Here is a 20,644-nt window from a genome sequence, read left to right on the forward strand (position 1 = left end):
TACATTTTGTTTCTTTGGACTTTGTTGATACGACCTTTAGTTGCTGAGATATTGCAATGCAAAGGTTTAAAAACAAGAAAATTGATGTTTTCTAAGTCTCACCCAAACAACCCACCATTTTCTAATGTTGATATCTCAGCAACTAATGGTCCGATTTTCAATGTCAAAATATGAAACATTTGTGAAATTTTTTGATCTTTTCGAAAACAATATTTTTTTTCAAAGGTGGGCAAACAAAAAAATGAAAAACTGCGACTATTTTGAAAAAAGTAACATAAAAATGGCTATAACTTGAAAACAGTGCACTTTATCAAAATTTCACTAGAGTACTTTTTGATTGCAAATTCAATTTTACATCGAAAAATAAAGTTGAAAAATTTTTGCGACCAAAATTTCGATTTTTTGAAAAAATCAGTATTGATTAAAAAAATCATAACTCGGTCAATGATTTTTTGCACAACCTGGAAATTTCTGAAAAGATGGCATTTTATGTCCTCTAAAATATATCAAAAAATAAAAAAAAAATTAAAAACAGTGTTTTTTTTTTGCAAATCAAGTTTTAGTGATAAAAAGTTAAATAAAAAAATCACCAATTTTTTTTTGACCGTGTATCATTTTTTTCCAGTGTAGTCCGTATCCATACCTACAACTTTGCCGAAGACACCAAATCGATCAAAAAATTCCTTCAAAGGATACAGATTTTTGAATTTTCATACATCATTTTTGTATGGACAGCTGCCAAATTTGTATGGAAAATTATATGGACAAACTAATGATGCAAAAAGCTTTGGGCATACCGAAGGCACCAACAAAGTTTCAGTCGAATTAAAAATACAAAAAACGAATGACCGAAATCCTAGAGAACTGCTCCATACAAAAATGATGTATGAAAATTCAAAAATCTGTATCTTTGAAGGAATCGATCAAAAACGATTTGGTGTCTTCGGCAAAGTTGTAGGTATGGATACGGACTACACTGGAAAAAAATGAAACACGGTAAAAAAATGTTTGGTGATTTTTTATTTAACTTTTTAGCACTAAAACTTGATTTGCAAAAAACACTATTTTTATTTTTTTATATGTTTTAGACATTGTTGGAATTCGAGCGAGAAGAAGGAAAGCATTTCTCGCTCGCGAACGAGGGAGAGAACTTGTAGTATTTTCTCTTCTCGCTCGCGCTCGCATTTTCGTTCGCGTTCTTGCTCTCGCCGCGAGCGCCTCGTGCTAGCCGTTCGTCCCAAGTTAGCAATTTGTTTATCAGGCTTATGAATATGAACCAGGCGATGGTATAGAGTTGTAACTTCAATCGCTGTGTTGTTTTTTGTTCGTTTCTAACACGTTCAACTTCTCGCGAACGGGCAATTCTGGCTCGCGAGAAAGCCCGTTCGCGAGCGCAGGAGAGCACGGGCAATCGGTGAGTTTCTCTAGGCAGCTCGAGACTCGCGACGAGAACTCGAGAGAGAGAAAATTTTCTCGCGAGAGCGCGATAATACCAACACTGGTTTTAGAGGACATAAAATGCCAACTTTTCAGAAATTTCCAGGTTGTGCAAAGAATCATTGAGCGAGTTATGAATTTTTGAATCACCACTGATTTTTAAAAAAAGTCGAAATATTGGTCGCAAAACATTTTCAACTTCATTTTTCGACATAAAATCAAATTTGCAATCAAAAAGTACTTTAGTGAAATTTTGAAGAGCTGAGAAAATTCTCTATATTTTGCTTCTTCGGACTTTGTTGATACGACCTTTAGTTGCTGAGATATTGCAATGCAAAGGTTAAAAAACAGGAAAATTTATGTTTTCTAAGTCTCACCCAAACAACCCACCATTTTTCAATTTCGATATCTCAGCAACTAATGGTCCGATTTTCAATGTTAAAATATGAAACATTTGTGAAATTTTTCGATCTTTTCGAAAACAATATTTTCAAAATTTTCAAATCAAGACTAACATTTCAAAAGGGCCAAACATTCAATATTACGCCCATGCAGAAACTTGCAATCGAGACCACAAAAAACCTGGGGGTCTTTAAATGAATGGTTTGATTTTTTTGGGGATGCCGATATCTCAGCAAAAAATGATCCAGTTTTCAATGTCAATAAAATAAAACATAAATCATGTTAAATGTGATGCAAATGATCTGTCCAGAAAAAAAACTGCCATCACAGAGAAAAATGTCTCAACCTTTGATTTCTTAGCAGAGTGCGGACGTTTTTCTCTGAATCTGCTATATTTAACTCTGAAATTTAAAAAAAAAAATTAATCTTTGTGTGATTTGTATCGTTAATCGCTAAGGAATAAACATGAACAAAGTTCATGCCATCGGAAACCAGGAAAAAGCTGTTCAACATGTATTGGGTATTTTTGATTTCTGCTCCAAGCATATTCTTCACAGCAATTTCAAAGAGTTCTTCTCTGTCACTGAATGTATGAACTTTGTTTACACAAGCTATTTTTTGCAGTTTTTTCTTCAAATTTCTCTATCACTGAGGGCTTAGTAAAACATATTCGATGATATTAACATCTAAATCAAGTTCCAAAAAATACCTCAGAACCCCAGAACATCTTCTTATCTTTTTCAATGCTAAAAGTAAATCTTTCCCTATTCCTGAGGAGAACATCCGTGAAGAGTATCGGGGCTGGCATTTACAAAGCTACTTAATGTTAACATGTTAAGGTTAATGTTAACATTTCATAGGTTGTCTTCCTAAGGTGTCTTGATAAGGTCCGGTTTGTGACGATACACTACCTTCCCTTTACTAAGCAATCGAATCCAGAAGGGAAAAGATCACCAGTTGTGTTGTGTTGGTCCGAGCCGGGATTTGAACCCCGATCTACCGCTTACAAGGCGGAAGCGTTACCACTGGGCTACGTGGCCCGGTCAATGCTAAAGCTATTGACAGGAATGTGTAATTTTCGGCTTGGGTGCAAGTCTTCACAGCAAATTCTGATGTTCGTTTTCAGTTAATATTTACTGAAAACTGTACTACTGAAATTTTCAGTTACTTTTTCGCTGAACATCAGTTACAATTTGTATGGAGCTGTCAAAGTTTGCTGAAATTTATGCAAATTTTCATTTACTGAAAATTTCAGTACTGCAGATTTCAGTAAATTTAACTGAATTCAGTGATGAGAAATTGGTGTGTTGGCTGTGATTTCATCTTGACGCGTTAATTGTTGAATTTTATGCCAGATTCATAACCGAACCGCGAGACCACTGTTGACACCTTTAATCACCGACGCCGTGTGCCAAACAGTAAATATTTATGTAAATTTTCAAGTATATTCCCTTTGCTTGCTACCTGCCACCTCGGTCCAAACAAAGAATTGTAAAAAATACACGTTTGCTCAAAGATGAAACCAACCAGCCGGTGAGCGGGTGATCGTAACGTGTGCGGAGATGACGTCGATAAAGACGTAAAGGTGCATTCGAGATCGGCGCGACAATCTGGTGAGGTCGCACGTACGAATGCTAACCATTCTCTTGGAAGCGAATCTAAATGGGTATAAGATCTTTGTCTCCGGATTAAGGGTGCTTTACCACTTGCTGCACGAAATGTTCTCATAATAAGCGGATATCTTCATTTGTGTTCCAATCGGTTGCTCAACGATTGACAAACTTCCCTTCGTGTAAATGTCCTCACTCTCTGGTGGATGCGATCTTATCAGGAAGAGGACCGCTGAAACGTGACCGTTTCCAATTGCTTCCACGACGCGTCGTCTGACCACGGCGGACCTGACCTGGTCGTCGTAAATCTCGATACCCAGCCACCGGAATCGCACAAGGACGCGGCTTCAAACGCTACTGTGCAACAGCCGTTGGTCATTAATTTCCAATCCAATCGTCAACTCCAGCGGCCACAAAGGACCATTCATTCGTCAGGGGAGATTACAAAACGTTGCATTTTTCGCTTCAACGCGCGCGCGGGAAGTCTCTTTTATATTGTTTTGACACCGAAAACATTTCACACCATTTCGACGGGGTTGACACGGCGGTGTCCCCCTTTGACCATCTTGACCCGGGTTCGGGGTTGTGGATAACGTAACCTCAACCTCTCGCGATCAACGTGCGATAAATGCCACTGAACTCACTCTGCCATAATGGCGCTCGGTGGCTTTTGACGTTTCCAAAACAAATCGTTTTATAGCACACACACACAATCGAAGGGTGTCAAAACATTTTAAAATTGCGCGGCACATCATTCATCATTCTGTTCCGTAAATTCCGTATAGAATTTGCGATAACCTGTAGGTTTGCCGAAGTGAACGAATCAATATTACATAATGCCATAAATGCAAAACAGGACGCCGTGTTTGTCCAACTCGTGAGGGCAAGCTTTGTGATTAATATATTCGTGCTTTATGGGAAGAGGGAAGTTTTCAAGCGGATTCCGGTTCTGCTGGGTGAGGATCATGCATTGTTTGCAGTGTTTCAAATGCAAGATGATGAAATAAAGTATCAGATTGCAGATTGTAGTCAGAACTCAGGAAGTTATGGGCCCTTAAAGGTGCACATGCTGAATCTATGGGGGTTTGAAATTAAAATTATAAGGATTGAACAAAACTATTTATTAAGTAAATTAAATTTCTAGCATTTACATATTGTTTTCATTAAATTACTAACATTTACTTTTTTCTATTATTTACAGGTAGGAGATACGATACATCACTCATTTAGTAAGTATTGTAGAAAAATTGTTTGTGTTTGGAAAACTTCAAAATGTTTCCGACATTATGGCATCGTCTTTGTTCTCTCCAACATTCGTGGTTCTTCGTACTTTGTTGCAAATCTACAACTCTTTGTTGACTCCATCAACGATGGGCTTTGACAAGAACTTGCTTATCGCGACGGGCTTGCCCGCCTGTCAGCTATTTTCATCTCTTTGTGGCGTAAATCTATGTCACGTGGAATACATAAATTACCTTTTTCTGTACGTTCTGTACGGTGTAAACCAATTGAGTATTCTCTCCGTGCTCGTGTTGGCTACCTCAGCTGCATTCTAAGTGCATTTCCCGGTGCATCCATTTGTATCATATTTTCTTTGTTTAGCTTTTTAACTTGACGATTCATTTTAAATTTGCCTTCAACGTCACTGTCTATACGTAACGAATTTTCCCAAATTTGGCTTACTTGAGAAGCTTTAACCTAGTTTTCGTTGCACCGAACTCCGTTCCAGCCGGCATGATTCGCGTTTCAATTGCTATGCATTAGCATAAATCACATAAAACTCGAGGAGACCCACATTCATCAGAAACGACGACGACGACGTCGGAGCTACCGCCGAGTAGTCTACTGAATATCAATTACTCACTTTTCCAAAGTTACCTCTTGTTATGCTACACAGCTAATGTTGTATGCTTGGCGTGTTATGCTCAATTCCATCTCGGTTTATAGCAAAGTTGAGCAAAACGTCAAAGATTGCCATAAAGACAAGTTCAATTGAAAAAAATCGCGGAAACGTTTCAACTGACAAGCGTTTTAATAGCGACGCCACCATTATGGCTGTATTCCACGTACCACGCGATGAACAAACAACTTTTGTTTATAAATATTGTCTTTATGTTGCGACTTTGCTCGAATCGCTTGCCGACTGATCTTTCTGACATGGTGTCGATTTCTGGAAAAGTCAGGGAAAACCTGGAATTGTCAGGGAATTTTATTTGACCTGGAAAAGTCAGGGAAAGTCAGGGAATTTTAAGCTGGGTCAGGGAATTTCGATAGTCTTAAAAATATTACTGCAAAATTTCATTTCTTTTTGAAAATTCGCCTTTGATGATGTATTTGAATGTATTCCCGACCAAACTTTGCCACATTGTGTGTAGGCCAGATCCTTGCGCATCTTTTGGTATATGTAACATTGAAGTTTGGAGCATCCTGGAGCTCGGTACAGACCTTCAAAGTTTGACAATTTTTCGAAAAATCCTCCCCGGCTAAAAAGATATGCGTCGCACCTCGCGACGCCCGAGACGCCATTTGATTTTGCTGGGACCAATTTTTCGAAAAAAAAATGCTAAACTTTGTAGGTCTGTACCGAGCTTCAGGATGCTCCAAACTTCAATATTATATATACCAAAAGATGCGCAAGGATCTGGCCTACACGCCAGTGATGTTGAAAGTAAACACTTTAGTGGTCAAAATGCCTCAAAAAGTGACATATTTGAAAAAAATCTTGTTTTATGGGTTAAATCCCATTTAAAATTGAAGGGCGGAGCGCCAGCTCCTGTTACGTCCAATCAAGCTCATATTTGGGATTTGGGCTCAGTATGCCCACCGGAACAAACCCCTGAATGCCCGCCAAAAAGTCATTTTTGTTAAACTCTAATAAAGATTCTAAATTTTGAAAATTCTGAATTTCTGATATTTTGGATTTGTTGATTTCTTATTTTTTCAAATTCTTAAATTCTTAAATTCTTAAATTCTTAAATTCTTTAATTCTTTAATTCTTTAATTCTTTAATTCTTTAATTCTTAAATTCTTAAATTCCTAGGTTCTTGAATGCTGCCATTCTTGTTACCATCTTAGAAAACTTGATAAAATTTTAAGTATTTTTGGAGTTATTTTTTGGTTAGAGAAATTTTGAGAAGAAGATGTAGGAAAATTTGCTTCGATTTTTCTAAGTGACGCTTTGGTAAGATCATCGAGTATGAACTGTATCTTAAATTTAAAATCTCAAGATCGAGGATTTATTACTATTTTAAAATTTTATTGTTTTTCTGTATTTAGATTTGATTCAGTTTTTAGATTTTAATTTCTAAATGTTGAATTTTTTTTGCCTAGATGTTTGTTTTGCCTTTCCCTCTAGTTATATTTTGGTATTTTCAGCGTTCCTTGATTCTGCCTTCTGAGATTACAAAATTGAATTTATTATGAAACTCTTTTGTATGTTTGTCGCAAAATTATTTTTCTTAAAATGACGCGGATTTGGCGCGGATTTTTTTTTTCGCTTTCTCCGTAACAACCCTGAATGGAGGAATTTGAGAGTTCAAGAATTTATAAATTATGGTCTCTTCGGAAAGTTGTTTCAACTTTAATTAAGATCCAGCATCTGAGATTTCATAGGGATTGAACAATTGCATTTTACATATTTTTCCTAAACAACATTCAAGGGCTTACAAGGAGGAGTTCCCGTGGTCAGATCGAGCTTAAATTTGTAATCTATTCCAAAACACCCAAATGTCTAAGTTTGATAAATAATGACTTTTTGAAAAGCTCGAGCTTTTATTTGTTTTTATTTTCATAAAATGTATTGATCGTGTGAATGATCGTCGGTAGGCTCTGGTCAAGGCAGAAAACTTTTTTTTAATTTTATAGCAAAAATATTATTTTGTATAATTATCTAAGAAGATGTTATCTTTAAATAACCAGAAAACCGTTTACTTTAAATACAAACATTGTTGAAAAAGATCTAGATCTTTTTTTTTAATCGTAAACATGAACTTGTTTTTCAGTTTATTAATCTTTCTTAAGGTTCTGCAAAATTACATATTTATTGCAAGTTTTTGTCTCCAAAATCATTAGTTTTTTTTTAATAGAAACACAATCAAAAATAGCATCGGCCTAATTCGTTTAAAAATTCGGCAAAAGGCAACAATTTTAAAATTAAACATAACTTCTTACTTTAATTAAAATTTTCAATTGTTAATTAATTATTTCTAGAGTTGTTTTTTAAAAAGGTCCTATAAGCTATTGTGTTTTCTATTTTTATAAGAACTATTTAAAAAACTCTAGATTTTTGGTAAAGGGCAACATCTAAAATGACATCACCAAATAATAAAACATAGGAAATTTTTATGGTTGCTCATTTTATATGTTCGATAAGAAAAAAATAATTGACAAAATAAAAAAAAAGTTTTTAAGTTTTTGCAGAATCCGTCGTTAGAAAAAAAATAAAATAAAATAGTCATTGAAGTTTTTAAATATCATGAATTTCCAATATTCAAAAGAAAATGCATGAAACCATAAAAACGCTCCAAACAATATGTTAGTAAAAAATAGAAAATAAAGAAAAATTGGTGGTCTGGAGAGGTCAGGGAAAAGTCAGGGAATTTTATTTTGGGATTTGGATCGACACCATGTCTGAGTTCAAACAACAGCTTGTCGAAAACCTCGACGGGCACGGGAAAATCCCGGACATTCTAATATTACCTTGAGGCCGATCCCCCTCTACACCGATACTGGGAACGATGACTTGCAGCAAATAGGAAACCCCTTAATTATCGATTTAAAACACCCCTTCGATACCCCGGTGAGCAGCAAATGGTTTTGCGCGATTTCATGGGTCGTCAAAAGTCGTATTTTTGTGCTGCCTTTTTTCACAGCTCAGAGATGCAATCACCTAACAAGGGTACTTAAATTTCAATCAGTCAGCAAGACTTGGCACACCAAAACATGACTTTCCATATTCGTTTATAGCCCGCGCACGGGAGCCTCATTATCGACAGCCTCAGCCATTATGGCGCTAGAACCTTTTTGACAGGCTCGCGATTACGCGAGTTTTTATAGCAAACGCGAGCGCGGCCATGATTACTTGTCACTTCTCGAGGTTCAAAGCGAGGGTCACCGCACGAAATCGGTAGACCGGACGAATCCTTCGTGCAGTCGTCAAGGTGGGTTCGGTTCAGACATTCACTGAACCGGTGAGTCATGGGTGGCCTATGGATTTGAGGGGCTCCGAGCCGGGGGCTAACCTTGAAATTATGGCTTTGGTTGAGCTGCACCGAGATCGTTTCGTTTAGGAAGTGTCAGACGGTGCAGCGGTAGCGATTTGAGGGTGATGGTTTGTTGAACGACTTTTCGGAAGTCTGAGTTGAATCGGCGGAGGTTAGAAGGTCTTAAACAAAATCTTTGTTTCCTGAATGTATGATCACCTAAACGCAAATTTATAGTATAAGCCGGTTGAAAATTCGAAAATTAGCGACTCAGTTGGATCTAATAACTATGTCTTTACTCGTACGAGATCCTATCGTTAGAAACCAAAAGTGAAATTAGAGCCTCAATGCACGATTAGTTTCGATCGACGCCACTTTCCACCACCTCAGATATGAAAGATGTTCTGTAGCAGTGCAACCGTTTAAGTGCTAAATTTCTCCAATAGCCTAGTAATCGTGAGTTGCTAATAAAACGATTACAAAATATGGTGTAACTAAATGCCGCCGTTAAAGATACGAATATCTTACGTAAAAAATGGAACAATACTTGCTAGTTGAGCTGCAGTTGCTACTGCCTCCAATAGCCTCATAAAACACAGTTATACGGACAATTAACAGTTTATAGTTGCCCAAACCCTGTACACTAACCAGGTCTTCCGCTAGTTCCGACGACTGGTGTAAGAGCGCTTGTTTTTTTCCCCTGCAACACACTTCCTCCAAATGTCGAACATTGCCGGCCAAGTTTCGCTTTCAATTGTTACGGCCTTTACGACCCCGGCCTTAAGCAGTTTACTTTTCTTATTTTTTTTTCGTTTTGTTTCAAACCTAACCTAGAATTTCTTTAAATTTAAAACCGCACCCCAATTGTCAATCCATTGCCGATGTTCAAAAGCAGGCACAATAACTGTTGCAGCAAGTTCCAGCCAGATTTTCCCACCGTCGTGGGAGGCCAATTTTCCGCACCGGCTGTGGGACACACCGAGACTCAAAACCCGAGGAAAATTTATCATCGCGATTAGCCTAATGTGGCGTAGCGGGTTTAAACAGTTCGCAGCGAAGCTCATTGGTACAGGCTGGATACCGCCATGCTATTGTTGGTACTGCTCCGCAGTTGTAATGAACTTGTTGCGTTTGGATTATGGCTAGCCGAAACCGAAGCGATTGGCTGTGGTTTTTTGTGCGGTTTTACATTAAGATGTAAGGAGAGCAATTTTCTATTAGATCGTGGAATAATATCGTTTGGACGAGGAACGCTTATGAGATAAAGATATCAAAAAATTGAATTGAGAGGCGTTCATGGAAGTGTGGTCGTAACTAATGAAATTCCGTAGTAAATTTTCAAAATGGTTTTACCTTGGACGTAAAAAAGCTGCCCATCCCACTCACACTCAACGTGAACGGTATCTAGAGCAAGTGGGATTGAATGTTGTTTGAAAATTAATCACTCGAAAAATGAACTTCTTAAATACACCTCCTAGATATACCTTCACGTATACCTATCGACTCAGAATCAAATTCTGAACAAATGTCTTTATTCTGTTTAGTGAAGTACTTTAAAAGTTATGCCATGAAAAAGTTTTTTTGCAACTACAAAAAAGGGTTATTTTGCATAACCTCAAAGGCCGGGTCTTTTTGCTTACGTGCGAGAGCCGCGCAGCATGCGTATCGCCCGGTTGCCACAATGCTTAAGCAGTGTCTGCGTCTTTTCAGGAAAAAGTCTGTATTAATTATGTTGCTGACTTCCAGTCACGGCGTTCTCACAGGATTCTTACAGAATTCTAGCAGAGCGAAAATATTTTTACTAGAACTGTGCCATCATTCTGCCTTAACTTAGCAAGAATTCTCAAAGAATTCTAGCTCAAATGCAATAACCGGTTCTAGCAGGAGCCGGCGAAATCAATCGGTTCTGTAAGAATCCTGCTAGAATTTTGCTAGAACTATTCTGACAGGCCGCCTGCTAGAATTCTGTAAGAATTTTGCTAGAAAAAAATGGCTCAAATTTTCTGCTAGAATCCTGCCAGAATTTTGCTAGAATTGAACGGATACAGTTTTTCTGAAGGAAGTTTTTTATGGGTTTATTCAGAAGGTTTGCTAGATTTTTTCTAGCAAAGTGAAACAAAATAAACAATATATTTATTCAATAAAAAAAGTTACTCGCAACAACTATAAACACAAAAACACAAACTTATGATCACTAATATGCACATTTCTCTGGAAACGATCGATGGGGGTTGCCGTCCACATTTTTTCCGGCCACCATGGCCTACGATCTGGGATATGAACTCCCTCTATCTAGTTCCTGTTGTAATGGAAAGATGAAGGCTATTTATTATAGATTTTCCATGATCTGGTTGTTTTTACTTACCAAAATTGATGGTGCAGAAAAATACGTCGTCCTCCTCCAACAAACAGTAATAAAAGAGAAAATTGACAAGATGGCGGTAATCACATTCGCCACAAACCGGTTAGGCGAAAATTACGTCATTTTTGACAAATTTTGCTGTCAGAATTTTCTAGCAAAATTCTAACAGAGCTCTGGCAGGCCTGCTAGAATCATTCTAGCAGGATTCTTACAGAACCAGCTCTGCTAGAAATTTTCGTGACCGGGCTACATCACGATCTTTTTACTGAAATATACAACTCATAAGACATTGTTTACTTAGACTAGGGGGACAACATGCAATTCCATCGTGCACCTAATGTTTGCATATCAGCACTTTAAAATTCAATTACCCCCCCCCCCCCCCTTTCCTTCTTTATTTTGGAAAGTTGGTAAAAAAGAATTGAAAATTGCTCTTCTGGTAAAACCAATAATTATTAAAAAAAATTAAAAAATAACTCTTAAATTAATTTGTAAATACAACCTAAAATACAACATGAATATGAGGAAGGCATCAACCACCTTAGGTGGATTAAGTAACGTTTTTTCAATGGTTATGCCTCTTTATGCCTTAAAATTGATAAAGGTCGAAATGAGTATAAAATTTTTTTCTTAAATTTTACAACGTAATTCAATGTTTAATCTGGTTATCCACAGTTCACACAAACGCTAGGCGAATCTTCAACTAAGTTGATAGCTCCGCTCCTACTATCAACTCAGGAAGTGGTTGATGTAAAAAAACACACAAGTAACCACGGTTACATACATCTCTACACTGATTTCCAAGAAGTTAACACGATGCACGAGAAATCCGCCCATCGCTGGACCACAATCACTGCCCCGTTGCGAGTGTGTCTTACAGTTTACACTGGTTCACAGAATTAGGTCAAGTTTCACTCAACAAGACTTTCATCAACGATTTCTGTTAAAAGGTACATCTTATCAGTTTTCTTAGCGTGTCTGCCAGTGTAATCCTTGGACATTAGCAGCAACCATTATCCACTCCATAAATTTATTCCAATTGGTGTTGATCGCCCAGGCTGTATATAATGTAATTGAGCCGTGCGGCACATGATCATAACAAACGGCCCCTCTGCTGGTCACTATGGAGACATGGTCAAGCTGCTGCTGCTGCTGGTTTAGTTTCAGTTCCAGAGTGATATAAATCTGGGTCTAGTAAAACCAAAGGCAAACAGACGTTAATCTTTTTTTTAAATTCAACCATTAGCTATTTAATAACACAACTTGACATTTTTAAAGTTGATGTCAGTAAACGCCTCAGTTTCGTAACATGATTTGACATGATTCCATAGGTTTTATACCCAAATTTACAATGTTATTTATTTGCAGAGAATTCACTTAAATTCAATTCTGTTGATTTGAGCGTGTTCAGGGAGTCCAAATCTATCATACCTGGACCAAACAGAGGCGTTTACTGACGTGAACTTCAAAAATGTCGAATTGTTTAATCAATGCGGTGCATGTGCCACAACTAGATGACTGGAGGATTTATCTAAGGATTTTTGATACAAATGCTCAATGATGTACGTCTACTTATCAGTGCAATTACGAAGTAAGTTATGACTTGAACAATTTGGTTTGAGAACCTTAAAAAATAGTAAAGAAATTTTGTAACAAAATTTATACAAAAAGTAAACGAACTTTAAACTAAACATAACTCGCAATGTACTTTAAGATGTTAATAAAAGTGACGAGCCTCTGACAGCTGGACAGTTTAGTGTACCACTCTTAAGTGGACACGGGACTGTGGCAGTAGTCAGTGGCAAGCCCTGGGTGAAAACCGGAAATTTCATAATTCGTTTCAGTATCACCACAGCAGCAGTAGCAGCATTGATATAATCACAAAATGGGTCTCCCGTGTGCTGTGTGAATGAGCCCGTTGATTAGATTGAGCCGACTTAAGTGTCTGTGTTTGTGCCCATATGTGTCCGCGTGTAACGCCGGCACGTGAAGACTTGCTGCTTATGCGCGCCACCCATTTGTCAACGTTTGTGATGATGGCAGAGAAGCAAAAAAAGAAGAAAAAATAACTGAACGAACATGGGACCACCCTCAAAATGCTGACCATTATGTTAGAAGGGGGGTTGGTTGGTTGGAGGAAGTTACATGGGGAGACCCTTACTCGGGTCGACATCAGCAAAAAAAAGACAGAGACGCACATTTTAAGGCGCGTGAAAAGTGAAATCGCGATGCGTATAGTTTTTTCAGGGGTGGTTGGGGGTGAGGGAAAGGGTTGCAATTTGACTATTTTTTTCTCTTGCATTGACTCTTTTTTCGAGGTTAGGAGGTACATGTCAATTGGTCACGAGCGATTCATGCGTAACCGTTTTATGTTCATGCTTTTTAGAGCTATTTTTTCGAATAACTTCAAAAGTGATGAGAATTTGTTGGAAAGCTTAGTATGCCGAAAATGAGTATATTTCCTTACCTTGAATGAGGACCAACCAGATGAAAAGACGGATAAGCATTTTGATAATTGGAAATATGTTGCAAGTGCCGAGACACCCTTTCAACGCTTCGTATTTTGTAAAAAAGTTACCTGTTGTCTCAAAAATTTCACAAAAGCTGTCGAAATGCTTATGCGCTCTACGTTCAAATGTTGCTCCATGTTTAGTGATGTCCAGAGGTTCCATACAATTTTGGCAGCTGCCCGTACAAAATCTGTATCTTAAACTTTAATTTTCTGATTGATTTAGTGGCTTTATCTTGGGCTTCATCAAAATTGAAGGCATAGGTACAAATAATTCAGGAAAAATAGATACTTTCCAAAAAAAATGAAATTCTTTTTTCATCACAAAAAGTTATGTACCCGAACACCGTATTTTTATTTTTATTTTCTGATTTGTTTGAGTAGACATAAAAAGGCTACTTTTAGCTTAAAATAGCATTTTTTTTTATTTTTCACACAATGTTATGATGTTTAAAAGGTGTCAAAAACTTGTTTCATACAATGTCTTAAAGTTTACCTTAGAATTACCATTGAATTTGAAATCGTAAAGTACCTCAAAGTTTTTGTTTATGAGATGCATAATTTGATTGTTTTAGCTATTAAAAGCTATAATTATGGTAAAAAAATAATATGTATTTCCGATTTAAAAAAAAAAAAATTCCAGTATTTTTTTTTTGGGTTTCGGACATTTCTATGACCCAATATCACCCCTGATGACGGTACCTTTTAAGTTTTGTTTTACAGTAAGTTTTTCAATTTTTACATGTTTTTCACGTTTTCTACTGTAGAGTTGTACAGTCATCCTTCATATTCGGAACAGTTTACAGATCGGCAAATGTTAAACAAATCATAGCAAATCGATAATTGAACTAAACTAAATGAATCACTTTTACCTTCATTTTAAAGCTTTTCTTGCGATCTTTCGAATGCTGTATCGAACAACTGCAAATTTTAACTTAAATATCAAGTTTTTGAAGGCCTTACCCTTGAATTCACAAATTCGGAAAACTTTTTTTTTTATGGATGTAAACAAACTTTGGTTCTTTCCATGAGTACATAATTTTTAAAAAAATAAAGACTTCACGCACTGAAACCAATGAAACTCAGGTTTAGTTCTGTTTTATGAATGGTCTGATAACTTTTTTTTTGTAAAAATATCAGTTAAATTTAGGTGTTCCACAATTGTGGGAGGCACAATAAAATCCCATAATAATGGACCAGGCAATTTGGGGACAGTGTTTTGCTGCTGAAATAGTCTTGAGATGCAGTTATTTGTACTACTTTTCTAGTGAAATAGCAAGAGAATGTCGATATAAAAATCTTAAAAATAGTAGGGTCGACAGAAAAGACGCATTTGGCATGCTATTGACAAATTATCACAAAAGTGTTCCAAATTTGTGGGTGTTCCGAATATATGGGATGACTGTACCAATATCATTTAAATTGTAAAAAAAATGCTTAGATTGTTTGGGACATGACAAAAGCAACTTTAAATTTATTTCTACATAAAACATAGAAAGCCGGGACCGTGGTGTAGGGGTAAGCGTGATTGCCTCTCACCCAGTCGGCCTGGGTTCGATCCCAGAAGGTCCCGGTGGCAAATTTTGAGACGAGATTTGTCTGATCACGCCTTCCGTCGGACGGGAAGTAAATGGTGGCCCCGGACTAACCTAAAAAGGTTAGGTCGTTAGCTCAGTCCAGGTGTAGGAGTCGTCTCCCTGGGTCCTGTCCTGGTGGATTCGCTGGTAGGCAGTTGGACTAACAATCCAAAGGTCGCCAGTTCGAATCCCGGGGTGGATAGAAACTAAGGTGTAAAAAGAGGTGTGCAATTGCCTCAACAATCAAGCCTTCGGACACCTAGTTTCGAGTAGGAATCTCGCAATCGAGAACGCCAAGGCAATAATGCTGTCTTCTTTGTAATGCTTTTTCAGGTCTGAATTGGTTGAAAATTGTACTTCATGCAATTAGTTGCAAAAAGAAGATTTTTTTCAGCACGATGCGTACATAAATAATACGATAAATACGACGAGTGCTGAAAAAATCAATTTTTGCAACGAGTTCCATACAATTTTTTTGCAATTCTGAAAAATAATCGCTGAATGAGTTTGGGCACTTTTTCCGACGTACTCTTGCTCCGCTACTTGCAAATTTCACTATACAAACAACTTTTTGTTTATGTTTTTAGAGATTATTGCTTGCTTGTTTCCCCTAAAACTGATTTCCACTTGATATCCGATGAAAATGAATTTTATAAGCAAATTTGTCAACATCAGGTCCCGTTGGAAATACATTCTTTTCCTCTAATTGATAAATTTCAAAATAGTGCTGATAAGTTCAACTTTTCAGCACTACAAACAGTGCTAAAAAGTACTATTTTTCAGCACTATTGTTGTGTGAGGAAAAGTAGGCCGTGTCGTCTCTCCCGAAGGTCGAGAACCTGGCTTATGGCTTAGTGGGGTTTATAGGGTTAATATTTTTCGAACGGCTGAGAAAATTCTCTATAATTTTTGTTTTTGGATCTTCAAAATCGGACAATTAGTTCGTGAGATACAGTTTTGCATTGAATAAAAAAATATCAAAATGAGTTTTTCAATGTGCCAAGTTTTAAAGTTCAGCCTAATGTTTGAAAAGAGTTTTTTACTTATTTAATCATTAGGGTACACTTGGAAAAATCCATATTTTTAATTGACTTTTCTTCGCATGAAATCGAATGACCAAAATAGCTAATTCGACGGCATGGTTTCAAAAGGCATCATGTACATTTTGACAGAAGGGGTAGGATTTCAAGTTTGCAAATATTTGATGTGCAGTTATGATTTGCACAGGGGGAGAATTTGGTGCAAAGTGTGCAATAACATAAACAAAATCTGTGGCATCACCAGTGCTTGTTTACATAGCCCTTTTAACCTGTCACGTGACGAAAAAAAACATCATGAAAAATACGCCATGTACATTTGCCGACGAAGGCGAATCATAACCAAACCGCCATGTACATTTGGCGAAGAAAAACGAATCATAACATAGCTTCCCCTCCAATGACAGCAGGGTGATAAAGACGTTTGTGACTTTCAGATGATGTTTTTTTTTCTTAAATATGATGACGGAAATAATTTTTTATTGAATATGAATGATCAAGTATCAATAAAAACAACGTTTTTCATCGTTTGTTATCATTAGAAGATGATTGCTTTTATATTAAAATGGAAATTAAAAAATGATGCTCAACATTCAAATGCGTTTTTCTCAAAACGCACGGTTTGTACATGATGCTTTTTGAAATGTTGTCATGTCATGTCGAACATTTCGGTACTGTTGTTTTAATGATTAAGGGGTCATTTTGTCACTGTAGAATGACAGTAAAAGTAAATATTTTCAATTGCAATAAATATGTTATGTCAGGAGACAAAAACGAATACTTCAAACTTTTCGATTTTGATATCGAGATTTGAAATTTCTCAAAGACAGTTTGTGAACTCTTGTCAAAATTTGCAAGTTCATTCAGCTTTATCGCAACACATGGAAGGTTGCATTCAATATTACTTTCAATCAACACATTAGATCGTCAACAATGAAGCTTTCCCAGTTGGAGAGTCAGGTACATTCGATTTTTTTTGCATTATGCAGGTATGCGATGGTCAACCGCAGTTCCATTCACCTTCTGCTAATTTTCTAAATTATACTCCACTATCCCTGCACGACGTGGGTACCTTGCAACACTATAGTACCCGCACACCTTAATTCGACACTGTATACTGTCATTAACAAAACCCTCCGTTCGATCATTATCGCTCGAGGACCGCCAGCGAAATTTCGCTCACCTCAATTTGATGACACGCGCTCGAAATCGAATTAGTTAGTTCGAGTTTGGAATTCTAAAATTAACCAACCAGGCCTCTTTCGATAATGTCAGCGGGGCTGCGATGATCGACCGGGTTGTGCAACAAACCGCGTTGTCACTTCCGGTTTCCGTTCACGTGAGTTGACGTGTGATATTGGCGGACAGTTTAGGGGTTTTCAATTGAAACAGCTGAACGCGGTCTTAGTTTATCTTGGGCCATATTTACGCCGGAAAGGAGGAAGCTTGATGGCAGAGTAATGGCTTTTATTGGATAATCGCAGCTGCGCGGGTAATCTAACACTGGGCTTAGCTTTATAGGGTAGATGAACTTATGTTTGACTTGACAGTATTCGAACTTTTTTTACCGCATAAAATTTTACTGAAGCTATTTTTTCGACGAAATACAGAATGTGCAAATGGTGGCCCGTCTTATTTCCGGTTCGTCTTCTCGAAGCTTTGCAGGGCTGTCTTCACTGGAACTTAAATTATCGTGAAGACAGTCAATGGCGTCCCCGTTGCCAGCCGATTGGTACGATTGTGAGAGCAAGCAGGGTTGTTTGTAGTTTCCTAAAAAAAATAGATTAAAATCAATGTAATATGGATTGGTTTGTAAAGTTTTTAAAATGGAAACTCACCAGTTAGCAAAACTGCGATCAAATGGGAGATGTAACTTTTGGCCAGTCGCAGGGTTTCAATTTTAGACAGCTTTCGATTTTTTGGTTCCGTAGGAATCAGCAGCCGGAGGTTAGTGAAGGCCGAGTTGACGCTGTAGATTAAACGTTTTTATACAATTATTTTGGTTAATAAAAAGATACTTTTTCAAATGTAAAAAGCAACTTTAAATTGGTCAGCTTTATTAACAAGTTGTTGAAGTTAAGAGAGTTAATGATTACAATAACTTTGAAGAAACATTTAAGGGAATGTAAAAAAACTTGAAGTATTTTTTAAACGATTTTTTTTTCAGACGTTGTTGAGAAGACATCTTCACTGAAAATTTAAAAAAATCAAAAGAGATAAATGATTGTAAAATTTTGCTAGAAAACATTAAGAAAAAACCAACTTAATCCACCTATGTGGTTGGAGCCTTCCTCACTTATTACCAACAATGGCTGATATGGCGGAATTGTACAAAAATTTTATCTATTTTTTAGATCTGGAATAAAAAAGTACATCAATGTCACTTAAGTGTCGATATCTCGAGACAGGGTTGCCAGATCTTCAATGTTTTAGTCTCGTTGGAAAGTTCTTTTGATAACCTAACCAACGATGGGTCAGATGATGGACCCGGACATAGTTTACATACATTTAAGTGAGATCCGGATACATGTGAAAACAAATTTTTATACATAACTTTTGAACTACTTATCGAAATTTCAATCTGTTTAAAACTCGATCTATGGGACCCTAAACCAAGTCGAATTCCTCACTGGGGAGGGGGGGGGGATTTGGCCATTCGTTGGTGGAAAGAGGATAGAATGGAAATTCATTGTTTTTGAACGTTTTTGCAGAAAAAAAACTCAAAACTTATCGGCTATTCTTTTGACATTTTAATTCATATTTTTTTTGAATTTCTTGTGAAATTCTTTGTGAATTTCTTTCAACGGTTTATTTTTTAAATTTCGTCTTCAAGGTATTTAAAGATATAACTGGCAAAACTTAAAAAACTATGCTGATTTTTTTTTGTATTTTCATATTGCTTGAAACATGAGCAATCCTTCAATATTTTTGATTTAGTTTTACAAAGTGTTTTTTTTTTGTTTTTAAGTGAGCTGCGTTTTTTCAAAGAAAATTCTTGTTAATTTTCAAATTCTTTCAAACATGAGCATTTCTTAAAAATATGCAAAGATCTTTGAAGATTTTTTTTTTGAGTCTTAGGATTGTTTCTATACTCAGTCGTTCTTATTTTTTGCAATTTCTTTGGCCTTTGAAAATTTAATTAATTTGAAAACATGTTTTTGAGGAATTGTATCCTTTAGATTTATTGAGAACATTATTTTTTTTATTTCTTTATTTGATTTTGTTATCTTTGTAAGCATTAATAGAAAAATTTAAAATTCAATGAATATTTTTGATGAGTTTTGCTTTTTTCAATCAACAAAAATTTATTTGGCTGCAGATTTGTTTTTTTTTTTAACAAACATTTTTTTTAACAAACATTTTTTTTAACAAACATTTTTTTAACATAACATAATTCATATTAATTGGTAAATAATCAGCTCAGTTTTGATGATAACTACTGCTAAACAGCACACATAAAAAGGCATATTTGAATAAACAAAACATTTGCTGATTTGAAAAAAAAATTAAAAGAAAGTTTTTTGTTAAAAAAATACTTTTGTGGAAATTGGAAGATACAAGGTTAGAATCAACCCAAAGTTTTGTTGATGTTATTCAACAGAATGTGATCGTTCAAAATATTTTTCTGCGTACGTACACAAAAAAACTTTAATTTTGGAGTTTTTCTAAAAGGTCCAATAAACCAAATTTTAAGTTTTTGCTTTTGAGGTGTTTTTGAAACCTTTCAAAAAAAATTCCATAATTCTACTAAGCCATGATAGCTTCCACAAACAAAAATGAGATATTTGTAACAAATATACAGGCTCTTCAATAAATACAGGCTCTAAAATATCAAGTTATTAAACAAAACTCACCTGTGCGTTCGGTATCGCTCTCTGGCGTTCGCTTGCGAACGTTGGCAGTATCCACCGTTGAGATCACTGGTCAGTCCACCGCAATCTATACCTGCTAACTCTTCGAAGCATCCCGAATCCATCTTCGAACCGATATTCCAACAAAACTTAATCAAGGACTCAATACCAACTTCCAACCAAACTCAACCACACATCCTTTCCGTACCCGAACTCGACACTGACTGCTGCAAAGTTCTACATTCCGCCGTTGAGAGAACGCGCGGGCGCGAAGAAGATCCTCTACCGCCACTTGTTAAATGAATTAAGTCGTTAATGAGAAGGTCGAGATCCGCTTTGGAGATTTCCAGCTCAGCGCTCAGCTGTTTGCGCTGTGAAGAAATGTGATTCTTCTCTTCCGATCGGCGTAGGTGGTGCCGTTAAGATCGCTGAAGCTTCGTTCGCAGCCTCCTTGGACTGTCTTGGCTGCTGATGTTCTCTGAGGCAGCATGCGCCGGCCGCCTAAATGGGGCTGAGTCAAGTGATCCGAGAGCGGAGATTTCTTGCAAGTGATCTTGCAAGTGCAGTGCGAGTTGAACCTCTTATTTGGGTTGTTTTGCTTTTCTTTCTTGTTCTCGACGCGTTGTCTATTTTGTACGATAATTTATGACCTTCCGTT

At 36.7% G+C, this 20,644-nt stretch overlaps 2 protein-coding genes across 6 annotated transcripts in view; one reads left to right on the forward strand and one right to left on the reverse strand.

The window, feature by feature from the left end:
* Positions 1 to 20,644, forward strand: part of LOC6048591 (PTB domain-containing adapter protein ced-6) — a 69,066-nt gene that overhangs the window by 11,512 nt on the left and 36,910 nt on the right. Inside the window, exon 3 of one of the 5 annotated variants that reach the window (XM_038259678.1) lies at positions 4,651 to 4,678. The exons of the other annotated variants lie outside the window; for them this stretch is intronic. The gene's annotated coding sequence lies outside the window, so the exon portion shown is untranslated. The remainder of the gene's footprint in view (positions 1 to 4,650; positions 4,679 to 20,644) is intronic. 5 annotated transcript variants of the gene reach the window in all.
* LOC6044404 (basic helix-loop-helix transcription factor scleraxis) lies at positions 17,562 to 20,452 on the reverse strand. Its single transcript, XM_038259682.1, has 3 exons — positions 19,990 to 20,452; positions 17,974 to 18,104; positions 17,562 to 17,905 (listed from the first exon to the last, which is right to left on the reverse strand). The coding sequence occupies exons 1-3, from the start codon at positions 20,109 to 20,111 to the stop codon at positions 17,724 to 17,726; spliced, it is 435 nt and encodes a 144-aa protein (XP_038115610.1). The 5' UTR covers positions 20,112 to 20,452; the 3' UTR covers positions 17,562 to 17,723.

The sequence above is a fragment of the Culex quinquefasciatus genome, chromosome 3 (genome assembly GCF_015732765.1).
Source record: "Culex quinquefasciatus strain JHB chromosome 3, VPISU_Cqui_1.0_pri_paternal, whole genome shotgun sequence".
Classification (NCBI taxonomy): domain Eukaryota; kingdom Metazoa; phylum Arthropoda; class Insecta; order Diptera; family Culicidae; genus Culex; species Culex quinquefasciatus.